Genomic DNA, 12,882 nt, shown 5'->3' on the forward strand with positions numbered 1-12,882 from the left:
TGATCAGAGACGACTGTGATTGGGCAACCCCCAATCTGTGCTGTAAAAAGAAACACGTACCATGTGACCAGCCGATTTATACTTAAAAAAATACTGAATACTTAGAAAATTATAAATACTACTGGAGAAGATTGAAATGAATGTAATGAAAATGTAATTTTTTAAATATAAACTGTAATTTTCTTCCCTTCCAATTTATGTGACAGAATGCATTTATTACAATAAATCTCAATATATATATATATATATATATATATATATATATATATATATATATATATATATATATATATATATATATATATATATATATATATATATAATATAAGAAATTACCTAAATATAACATTTGTGTAGCATAAAATAGTTAGCCTAATTTATACAACGTACACTCCCAAAAAAGAAAGAAAGCGAACTAATGATTTTAAGTAAAGACGTAAACTTGATACTGCGTCCACTTAATGTGTTATGCTTGATCTCTTTAGTTTCACTTTGTGTAGAAACTTAAATGGTTTAAGGCAACAGGTTTCTTTGGAATTTTCTAGTAAAGTCAACTAATTTGGGTTAAGAGTGGGATAGCCTACAGATGCATGCTGTCCATTGTAGTAATCAGAAATAGGAAGAAACCAAGGCACACAATGCTTTTTTAAACAAAACAAAAAAATGGTTTTGGCTAATGACAATTTCAAAAGAAAATACTACGAATAAAGCATCGGTTGTACATAAAAAGTATAATGATTAAAATACACTTAATTTTACACTATTGGCTCTTTTCTGTCTCTATCCTCTGAGTTCATGGAGTTACTGTATGGAGTGTAATATTAACTGTAAACCTTTACCTGACTGGTGATTAAACTCACGTCATCTGCCAATAAGGGCAACAACCATTAAACACTGCCAACATTATAGCGACTTCAGCAGTTTAATCACGTGCCCATTTCGTCACAGATAATAACGAAAGTAAAAGAAGCTGATGATTCGCCATTTTAGTCAGACAGACGATTCCTTCCGATACAAAATATTATTAGATGTTAAATAGAAACTTTTATCAAACGGTAGACAGGCATTTATGTGTAGCCTATTTTATGGAACAGATGGAGGAGTTTGTGAATCGGTTGGCTGTAGATACATTTTGACAAAGTTACTGTTCGCGTACTCGAGACCTTTAACGTTACAGACTTCCATATTAATATTTTCTCTGAAAGGAAATTAACGAGGTTTCTTTTGTGAGTCGTGTTGGCTATATGATGATTTTTCAAAAGTTTTCAAAAAAAATTATAAAGATGTTTAACAATGTTTAATAACATTAGTTTTGTGTTTGTTTGTCCTTTCTATCCAGGGTCAGTGGAGATCAGACTGTTTCAACTGTTCAGCTTTATCATGGATGACAGACAAACATCCAGAGAAGAAGATTGTTCTAAAGGATGCAGGTAGCCTACTATAAATAAACACATTAAATAACCTTTTATATAGGCTAATAAAAACAATGTCTCCTTTAGAAAAAAACTGTGACATTCTATTTGTGTGTGTGTGTGTGTGTGTGTGTGTGTGTGTGTGTGTGTGTGTGTGTGTGTGTGTTTTAAAGGAAATTTCTTGAAAACAATGTCTAAACCGTCCTCAAGTGCTTTTCATTAAAACGTTTTGTTTTTACGTTTCGTTGTTCTGTTATAGTTCAGTTCAGCAGGAGAGATCAGAGCCCAGCTGTGTGTCTTTGAGGAGTGACTGGTCTATGGGTCCTCCAATAAATTTTAAGATTGACAATACACAGACTGATCTCAGGTAAAAAAAAATTTTAATCATGTGATTGGCATTTTTATATTATGGTGTTTTTGCATTTATGATATTCATACGACACTGTTGTCTTCACCTGATGCAAGAGAGACATATCTACAAAGTGTTCCAATTTTTTGGCTTGGACTCAGATATAGCATTTTATTGAATGAGATTCTTATATTATTTTAAACACCCAGCTTTTGTGGGCATTTTAAATGGACTGTAGTCCTTTTTGTTGGTACCTGGGCTTTGTTGAATAAATTCCAGGTAATGTGCAGCAGGTGCTTATATTCAGAGCTCCAATAATTTCCTATATATTATAACCTCAAACCCATCATAACCTCCTCCAAAATGGCTCCTCCGAAAATGACCAACAAATGATATCAATGTAATACAATTAAACTTTATGAAATTAATCAGGTTGTTGGTACTCAGATAATCACTGGGACCATATCATCTGCACATATTGCCAAATAGGCACAAGGTTTTGCTATCAGTTGAAGATCCTCCTTTATGCCTCTTATGACAGAGTCCATTATCTTTAAAGCATATTTTAAGGAAATACGATGGTTTTAACTCCTCTAGGACTCTATTCTGTTGATTCTTATGAAAAGAATAGTGAGGCCAATTTAGTTAAAAAACGTTTTTGTTTATTTCTCTTTTTATATTTTGCTACTTTTATTCTCACCATTAAAATAGCTCTGATAACTGGCATGATGTTAAATTATAAGCAATCAATCAATCAACAATGTATTATTTTCATGTACAATAACAAACTTTCTCAAGCTAACTTTTTCAAACTTTTTTTTATAGTTTTTGTTTTTAGTATTATTACAGTTTTGCCCTTAAGCAGTTTATTTATTAATAAGTACATTTACTTATCAACTGTTGACAGAATTATTCAGGTGATGTAAAAAAAAATATTAGCAATATCAGAGTGTCTGATTCTTGATTCTCTTCATGATGTTTAAGTTCAATCCCACCACAAAGATCAGCAGTAACAAACCCCGTCTGTAAGAAGAGTGACCAATCTATGAAGCAACTACAGGACTTTAATGAAAGCAGGTGTGCTGGTGTCAGGTAAAGTGTGGAATGGAATTTTTGATTGAGATCAAAATTAAAACACATTAATAATTAACACATTTCATAAATATTATGATATGTTCTTGGTCACGATACAGAGAACAAATAAGACATTTTACTCTATATATGTATCTCTATATTAACTTATGTAATACATGTACCATGTAATTTTAATTTTGCAGCCATGAAGTCCTCAACACATTTAGATCAAAGCTGATGGAGAAGTTTAAGTGTCTGAATGAGGGAACAGCAAAGCAGGGAAACCCAACACTCCTGAATGAGATCTACACAGAGCTCTACATCACAGAGGGTGACAGTGGAGAGATCAGTAATGAGCATGAGGTGAGACAGATTGAGACACAATCCAGGAGATCAGCAACAGAGGACACACCCATCAAATGCAATGACATCTTTAAACCTTTACCTGGACAAAACAAACCCATCACAACTGTGCTGACAAAGGGAGTCGCTGGGATTGGAAAAACAGTCTCTGTGCAGAAGTTCATCCTAGACTGGGCTGAAGGCAAAGTGAATCAGGACGTCCAGCTCATATTTCCACTTCCTTTCAGAGAGATCAATTTGATGAAGGACAAAACATTCAGTCTTTCAGAACTTCTTTATGTCTTTTTCCCTGAAACAAAAGAAATAGAAATATCTAGTGACAAATATAAAGTGTTGTTCATCTTTGATGGTCTGGATGAGTGTCGTCTTCCCTTACATTTTCAAAGGAATGAGACTCTACGAGATGTAAACAAAAATAAATCAGTGGACGTACTGCTGACGAACCTCATTGCGGGGAATCTGCTTCCCTCTGCTCTCATCTGGATCACCTCTAGACCAGCAGCAGCCGATCTCGTCCCCTCTGAGTGTGTCCATCGAGTGACAGAGGTACGAGGCTTCAATGAGCCACAGAAGGAGGAATACTTCAGGAAGAGAATCAGTGATCAGAGTCTGGCCGACAGGATCATCTCACACATGAAGTCATCAAGGAGCCTCTACATCATGTGCCACATCCCAGTCTTCTGCTGGATCTCAGCCACTGTTCTGGAGAAGATGTTGAGTGAAGCAGAGAGTGGAGAGATTCCCAAGACTCTCACTCAAATGTACACACACTTCCTGATCCTTCAGTCCAACATCAAACATGAGAAGGACTATGAGAAGAACCTGACAGATGAAGACATGATCCTCAAACTGGGGAAAGTGGCTTTTCAGCAGCTTGTGAAAGGCAATGTGATCTTCTATGAGGAAGACCTGAGAGAGTGTGGCATTGATGTGACAGAAGCATTAGTGTACTCAGGATTGTGCACTCAGATTTTCAGAGAGGAGTCAGGCTTGTATCAGGCGAAAGTCTTCTGCTTTGTTCATCTGAGTGTTCAGGAACATCTAGCAGCTTTATATGTGCACCTCTGCCTCATAAACAACAACAGGAATGTATTTGACCCAGTCACCAAACGAGGTGTGTTGTCTATATTTAAGGATTGGTTTAAACCCAATTTATCAGAATATGTTTCATTTTCTGAGCTCCATGAGAGAGCCGTGAATGAAGCTTTACAGAGAAAAAATGGACATCTGGACCTTTTCCTGCGCTTCCTTCTGGGTTTGTCAGTGGAGTCTCACCAGATTCTCCTTCAGGGACTAATGACACTGAGAAGAAGAAGGTTTGACAGCAATGAGAAAACAGTTGAGTACATCAAGAAGAAGATCAGGACCATTGACTCTCCAGAGAAATCCATCAATCTGTTCCACTGTCTGAATGAACTGGGTGACCAGTCACTAGTGGAGGAAATACAACAGTATCTGAAATCTGGAACAATAAGTGGAGCCAGACTCTCTTCATCTCAGTGGTCAGCTGTAGTTTTTGTGTTGTTGACATCAGAGAAGAAGCTGGATACGTTTGATATTAATACATTTGTTGGAGAAAACAGTAAAGCTGAAAAACTGAAGGTTCTCCAGAAGCTGCTGCCTGTGATTAAAGTTCAGTAAGTATCAGTGAAAACAATCACTTTACTGTAAAAACACAAGAAAATCAAAAGCTCATGAATCTAAAAAACATACATTGTTTGAGTAATAGGTGCAATATGGGAGCATACTTGTTTTTATTGTTTTTCAGAATTTTTTATTATTATTTGTATTTAGCTATTTTATTGATGGGAATAATGACGGGGAGATGTGATTGGGAAACAATACAAGCTGACTCAAACTTGTGTTAAAGCACCTGACAGCCAATGTCTTCAACCTGAGGATTCATTTAAAACAAACCAGTTTAATGTTACAAATGATTTAGTACTTAAACCATTGATATGGATTTGATCCACTTTAAAAGTTAATTCTTTATTGTTGCAAATTTGACAATGAAACTTGACTACGGTACTTAGATAAGGATTTCATTAACATTTTAAATATTACATTTTAAACAGACAAACAAATCCCAACTCTTATTATAGAGGTAAACAACATCAACTGGATAGAGCCAAAGACTGGACTAAAAAGGCAAATATATAATATATATAATAAAACATGTATAATATGACATAATAAAGCACAAAATATTATTTAAAAAAACGACAATCATGGTTGAGATATCAGTTGATGGTTGTAAAATTCATGTCATGGGAATAAACTTTCTTAAGTATATGCTAGACAAAGAGTGATTTATCACTGATCCAGTTATAAAGTAGTTTGCCTGGCAACAACGGACATAAAATAAAATATTCATAAAGCATGTTTATTGGTTATTCTCCTGCAAGGGAGGCCAAGAATTCGAGCCCAAGAATGCGGTCTTAGATTTAGAGAAAAGCATGGAGTTAGTTGGTTTAATCATGTTGTATATGTCGTGTCTGATCAGAATCTTGTTCTTTTGCACACTGAGGGTTTGTTATCCTGAGTCCATACCATGTCCCATTTGTCTTTTATTCACACTTAACTCTCTCTCCTATTGTAATCTGTGACACCGTGACCTCAAGGTTCCTGAGTGATTTTTTTCTCTATTTTCTATTGCTTTTTGTTGTCAGTTCATAGTGTTTACCAAGTATGATTTTCATCTCTCTACAGTTTGAGTGATTGTGGTGTCACAGAGAAAGGTTGTGCTGCTCTGACTTCAGTTCTGAGATCAAACCCCTCACAGCTGAGACAGATTGATATGATTGGTAAAGAACTGCGAGATCCGGGTGTGAAGCTTCTCTCTGTTGTACTGGAGGATCCTGACTGTAAACTGGAGAAACTCTGGTAAGATCATCTACAGTATATCATAGTCAGTGCCGCTGGCCTACGGAGTTTGGCTCAAACCCTGATAAAACTCATCTTCCTGTAACTCTGAAGACATGGATTAGCTTGTTCAGGCGTCTTTAATTAGGGTTGGAGCTAAACTCTGCAGGACAGCGGCACCTCAAAACCGGATTTGAGGAACCCTGGACTAAATGCTTTGATGTACATTTTAGGACTAAATTTCAGAACATCTATTTCTTTCTCAGTATTTTTGTCTTCTTTTCTTTTTCGTATTCTTAATTGAAGATACATTTACTTGAGAAGCAATATGACTTAAAATGTTAAGTCTTGTATGCAGAAAAATTGCTTATGTTTTTAGAAATTTTTAGATATTAGATATTTAGACTATGTCTGGATCGGATTCAGAACGATGATCAAAACACAGATGGAGTAGATCAAGTCCAACAACACCCCCACAGCTTCACAGTCCTATACCTCGTCCTGCGTCCACATTTCATTAAGTAACATTAGGCAGTTTTGATTTTACATGTGCATCTGCTTACATACGTGACCCGTTCTGGCAAAATGAGTCGCAATGAGAAAATGTTCATGACTGAGCTACACCTGTTTGAATTGAATAGTCAAAGTCAATTTTGAGATAAATCTAGTTAAAGTTTTCTGAAGGTTCCAAAACAAAATCATCTACCAATCATACCTTAAAATCTCTGGTAATAATTCCAAATTTGGCTCACACCAAGTCAAAACCAAGTATTTATAGGAACAATATACATATTGAAATACTGTAATTCTGTGTAGGTATAAGTGTATATCGGGATCACGCGCTGTCTGAGGCGTCTTTGAGGCACGCTTCGGATGTCAATGTGAGAAAAATTATTTTGTTTAAGGCGAGACACGGCAGGCAAAAACATCGTTTTTTTTTCACTGGTCAATTTTGAGATTTTAGGCTATTTGTCTTCAATAACATGTCTTCTTTCAGACTTGTGGTGAAAAAAAGTCCAAAATACACATTTAGGTCTTTATTTCACTACACTTTGTCTATTTGCGTCTATAGATTTCTCCGAAATTCAGCAAAAGCTGGCGTTCTAAATCAACGCGCTGCTCCGCGATCTCTGTGTACTTCCTTTAATCTCACACACGTCTGAAAAGCTCTCTCTCTGCTGTACAATGCTGTCGGATCCAAATATGGTCATTTCCTTTTAATCAGCAACCAATCGTGAAAGTAAAATGGGCATTTAACCCTAAAAGCGAAATCTCATTGGCTGATGTCAATTTCTGACATTGTGATTGGTTCAGATGCATCACGTGACGTGCTCTGACACTTAGATGTGTGTTTTTGACTGTTTTTCTGCTCAAAGGCCATAAATGCTGTGTTTATAAGTTTTGATGTGATTTAGGTGGTTTGTATTGTTGTTGCTAATTATTTGATAAGATATTGTGTCAGTAAATAGTTGTTTCCACTAAAAAAGTATGATTTTTTACATTACAAATCTTTAAATGCCTTTTTCTCAAAATGGGTTTTTTGTCATCCTCCAGTAGAAACATCTCAGCCTATGTAGCACCTATGTACACCAAATTTTCCAGTTATACACTTAGCAGTATTCTGAAGATATGTTCAGAGGGATTTGTTAATAAATCATTCCTGGCCTGATTTATGGGACATTTTAATCCCAAAAATATGGCGAAAATCGATTTTTTAAGGCTATGGACAGTATATTTTGATTTCCTAGGTAATGAAAGCATATATCCTGAAATCCCTCTGAACATCTTTTCTCATCTTGTGTGTAATCAAAATGAAAAAAGAATTTTGCACCTGGCTTTATCATATGTTCAGATCTATCTACCGAAAATATATGCAAAAGTGTGCATATTTAATGAGATAATGCCTAATTTGCATAATTAAACATACAAATTTCAAAAACTTGTAATACATTTTTTTTATGAACTTGTGTAAGTAATCAACTGAGGAAGTGTCATGGTGATATCTATTATTTTTAAATTGTACCCTATTCACCTGTAGTGTCTCGCCTTAAATCAGTATGAGTTTGAAAATCACATTTCATTGGTTCAGACTCATGCCGTCGAGAATTCGCTATGAATATTCACAAAGTTGGAATGCTACGCTTTAAAACAATACCAACTTATGCTGAGGGAAAGCGAGCAGAGGAAAGGTACTCCTCTCAGAAAACATACAAATAAAGATACTTTTAAATGTTTCATTGCTATTTTGATGAGGGCTTAATGAACTCATTTTTGTGAAAACCTCAAATTCGACAATTTTCCACTTGTTTTGCCTGTAACTCGTAATAGCCTGTACGCATTCTGACTCATTTTGCCAGCACAGAGTCACATATGATATCGCATGTTTCTGCTTCTTCTTCATCTGTGTTTTAATCAATGGCAGGGAAGCGTTTTATCACAAATGACAGAAATTTCTGTCAATGGCGAGGGAAGAGTTCAGCAAATATTAAAAAGCCACCTCAAGAAAATGTCAGTGCGAGCGAAATAATATTTATTGGGGCAGTGTTTTTCATATAGTGATGTCACTATGTATACGCTTATTTTCACTCCTCCCGTACTGTTTAACTTTTACCGGTAATAAAAAAAATAAAAAAACATATTACCTGACCACTGATCTATCAGTGCACACTTCTAGTCATCACCATGACTGAATGAATAGTTCAATATTATGTATAATTTTGAATCACAGAAGCAGTAATTGTACGTAAATCATGTGGCTGAGTAGAAAAAGGGCCTAGTGACGCCCCTGGTACCAGCAACACGTGAGAAGTGCCGGCACACAAGAAAAAGTGAGGGTACACTACAGCTTAAAATATTGTACTTACATTCTCATCTACCTACTGTTGTTTTGTTTGCTGTCTTTGTCAATTGATTTTATAATTGTTTTTTTATTGTAAAGCGCCCTTGAGCCCTAAAAAGGCGCTATATAAATAACCGTATTATTATTTATAGAAGTGCTGGTGCGTACTGGCCCACTTTGAGCACTGCTGGGAATACAGTAATAATACTGTGAAAACTAATCTACAGTAACATACTGGATGCAGATTCTACAGTAGAGAACTGTTGAGAGTACAGTAATAATACTGTGAAAACTAATCTACAGTAACATACTGAATGCAGATTCTACAGTAGAGAACTGCTGGGAATACAGTAATAATACTGTGAAAACGAATCTACAGTAACATACTGAATGCAGATTCTACAGTAGAGAACTGCTGGGAATACAGTAATAATACTGTGAAAACTAATCTACAGTAACATACTGAATGCAGATTCTACAGTAGAGAACTGTTGACAATACAGTAATAATACTGTGAAAACAACAAAAATCATTTACAGTCTACAAAACACTTGGAGAACAGGGGCCTGTTCTTCATACCTGGATTACTGTTATTCTGGATTTTACTGTTGACGATATTACATGATCCAGGATTGTGAGGTTCTTCGAAGCTGGAGTTGCTGTCATAGCAACAGGTCCGTGAGCTCAAACCTGATTGGGAGCAGCTTATTTCATGTAAACAGGATTAGATTGCATCTTTTCAAGCGCATGTGATACTTAAAGTCTGTTCCAGCCACTGTTACTTTCTTACAAGAGTAGCCTAATGAACCAGGTACAAAAATGACTTAAAATAATAATAATAATAATTTAAAAACTAATTTGAAAATAATATTACAATATTGTGTAGTCTATCATAATAGATACAGTTTACTCACTGAGAGCATTATTTGTGAGGGAATACTTACCTAGTAATTGTATTGGAGTCTTACATGATGTTAGTCTGAGCCGTACATTAATGTGCAGATATTATCGGAGTGGTTTGTTGCAGTGCAGGAGATGCAGTTAACTTATAAAAAAAAAATGCTGTGCCATTAGAAAAATGTTCTTGCCCCATAATAAACTTTAATCAATGCTGTCTTGCTGTCTGAAATCATTGAAAAAGTTGGTTTTGTTTGAGCCTTCACAACATCAGGATCAATAATTAACAAACAACAAAAGAAGATTGTCTTTCCTCTGTGTTTCTCCTATTATTAAACTGACAATATAAACTGGTATTTTTGGAGCACAGGTGTTGAAAGCTTTTTACATTTCTTTATTATTTTTTTATGACTGTGATAAATGTCCAATGAAAATTTAGACATATTTAATAGTGTAGAATTGTGGCTTGTACGTGTTGATCTGAACTGAGAGAGTGAAGAGTGTGTCGTTGTTCTCTACAGGTTGAGTTGTTGTGGAGTCACAGATGAAGGTTGTGCTGCTCTGACTTCAGCTCTGAGATCAAACCCCTCACACCTGAGAAAACTGGATCTGTCTGGGAATAAACTAGGAGATTCAGTTCATCTGCTCTCTGCTGTACTGGAGGATCCTCACTGTAAACTGGAGAATCTGCAGTAAGATTGTCTCTCTGATAGTCACACATGTCTTTGTACTTTATTTTTACATTTAAAAAAAATCCTTTAAATTTGGTCAATATTTAATTATATTCAATAATTTTAGTCTACAATGCCATTCCTGTTCCCCTACTGTATGTTATTCAACAGTGTTTTCCCCAATGATGTTCCTGTAATAATTCAGTGGTTCTCAACCCTGATCCTGGAGTGTCACCAGCACTGCACAGTTAAAGGCCCCGTTTACACGTACATGGTTATTTTGAAAAAAGGAGACATTTCCCTTCGGTTGTGCCCCTCGTTTACACGCAAACGGAGAATTCTCCTTTGAAAACGATTCTTTCTAAAAACTCCGGCCAGAGTGGAGATTTTGGAAAACTCCGTTTTCACGTTTGCATGTAAACTGAGAAAAACTGAGTTTTAGGCAACCGGCGTCACGGTATGCGACAGAACTTGCACTGCGTCAAAAGTGCGACCTATATTTTCGGGATTCTGATTGGCTAACGTGGGCTTGAGCTTCTCGTTACACTGCCACCTATAGGTTTGGCAAGCTCTTGACGGCATATACACGGGTTCGTGTAAACGAACACTTTTCTGAAAACGGATAGGGGTGAAATGTCCGTTTATGAAAATAACCGGCCACGTGTAAACGTAGCCTAAATGTCTCTCTAATCAAACACAGCTGATTCAACTCATCAGCTCGTTAGTAAAGACTCCAAGATCTCAGGTGGGTTGGTTAGAGAAGAGAGACATCCAAAATGTGCAGTGTTGGGGTTCTCCTGTGTGGTTTCTCAGATCTAAGAACGGACTTGTGTTCTTCCGGAGAAAGAATGAAATGTGCTTGCCCGAATGAATAGTTCAATATTATGTATCATTTTGATGCACAGAAGCAGGTAACGTAAATCATGTGTGTATCTCGTTAATCTAAATCTGGAGCGCCCAAAACTGTTCCTGGAGATCTACAGAACCTAATATCTGCAGAGTTCAGACCCAACCCTGATCCAACACCTGAGTCAGCAAATGAAGCTCTTCAGGAGCACGTCAGAGTTACAGTGAGTGGTGGTTGTTAGTGTTTCCCACTGTTTCTGTGGCCTGTTGCATGAAGCCAGTTTCAGTTGCTCCCCTTGTAAGGTAAGTTTGAGATTATTTTGAGCAAACTGTTTTTTCGGGCTCAAGAAAGTGGATTGGTATTTAGCGGGTTCCATCGCCATGGTAACTTACGCTACAGGATGACCTTGAATGCTTTATTTGTTAAAGGTATAGCGGAGGATCTTTCCTAATTTTAGAAAAGACCCGCCCTCTCCAATTTTTAAAAAAAATGCACATGCGCAACACTCTATTTGCTCCCGAGAGGGAACGCCTACTAGCAGTGATTTTAAATGGATTTCTCCAAATAGCATGACAAACTTTACCTGTTTAGTAGAATCTTCGCGACTGCGGCATCAGTGGGAAGCCCAACCTGTGCTTTTAGCGCACGCCAGCGTGTGAACGGCCTTACGTAAACATATCACCAGAATGATTGACACTTAGGTGGACCAATAGTATAGGCTACCCACCCGGAAAAAGAAAATCCTCCGCTATACCTTTAAGTATAAAGTATAAACTATTAATCAAGAGGACAGAAGGCATGAAGTAGAGCAAGCAAGAGGTTTTTCAGCAAAGTTTTGGTCATCTCGATAATTTATAGGCCATAGATTTTTGTGTTTTAAATATTATACAGAAGGCTAATATCCATAAAATGGCTTTATACTTAACGATCAGCAGAATTTTACAAAGAATGTTTAGTTTAAGTTATGAGAGAATAAATAGTTTTAAAAATTTGGCTAAGATGTTATAATACAAATTGCCAAAGAAGCATTATGTTTTTTAATGACTTTATACCCTAAAGGGGCAACGTATGTAGCCTATGTCCTAATTAAAAATTAGAAATCCAAAATAAAAGTCATGTTTAAAAAAAAAAAAACATGAAATTGTATTTATGTCTGAATAAGCAATACAATAGCAGGACATTCATTTTCTGATGTCTTTTTATGGCCTTTCCCTTTTTAGGGTTAATATTAAACGTTGCTTTATATATATGCTTTTAAACAAATTAAGCTTGCATGTATTCTTTTGAACTTTTTTGTGAAACTATAAAAATTGTTTGATTCACTTGCATTGATATAGTCGGTTATTTTCTTTCAGCGGTCTTCTCAAACTTTCGCTCCAGCAGCTGTGTTTATTTCTGCCTTGTAAATGCATTTAATTTCATGATATTTTTTCATAATGATCTCTTAATCTTCAGCAGAGAAGTGAATTGCGTGGCTCTCTCGCGAGAAGTGAATCAAACTGACGTTCTCCATGTTCCGTGTGATTGGCTGTTCACACAAGTGTCACACTTTCACGTGGACACGCTTC

The 12,882-nt window shown here is 36.2% G+C and overlaps 1 protein-coding gene across 1 annotated transcript in view; it reads left to right on the forward strand.

Annotated features, from left to right (window-relative positions):
- Positions 1–944: 944 nt before the first annotated feature.
- LOC306992601 (NACHT, LRR and PYD domains-containing protein 3-like) overlaps positions 945–12,882 on the forward strand; it is a 34,577-nt gene continuing 22,639 nt past the window's right edge. Inside the window, exons 1-7 of the mRNA XM_079601707.1 lie at positions 945–1,226; positions 1,340–1,430; positions 1,672–1,779; positions 2,746–2,853; positions 3,039–4,835; positions 5,908–6,081; positions 10,318–10,488. Of these exons, the coding sequence (XP_079457833.1) occupies positions 1,381–1,430; positions 1,672–1,779; positions 2,746–2,853; positions 3,039–4,835; positions 5,908–6,081; positions 10,318–10,488 (2,408 nt within the window). The 5' untranslated portion in view covers positions 945–1,226; positions 1,340–1,380. The remainder of the gene's footprint in view (positions 1,227–1,339; positions 1,431–1,671; positions 1,780–2,745; positions 2,854–3,038; positions 4,836–5,907; positions 6,082–10,317; positions 10,489–12,882) is intronic.

Source organism: Phoxinus phoxinus (genome assembly GCF_949152265.1).
Source record: "Phoxinus phoxinus genome assembly, chromosome: 24".
NCBI lineage: Eukaryota > Metazoa > Chordata > Actinopteri > Cypriniformes > Leuciscidae > Phoxinus > Phoxinus phoxinus.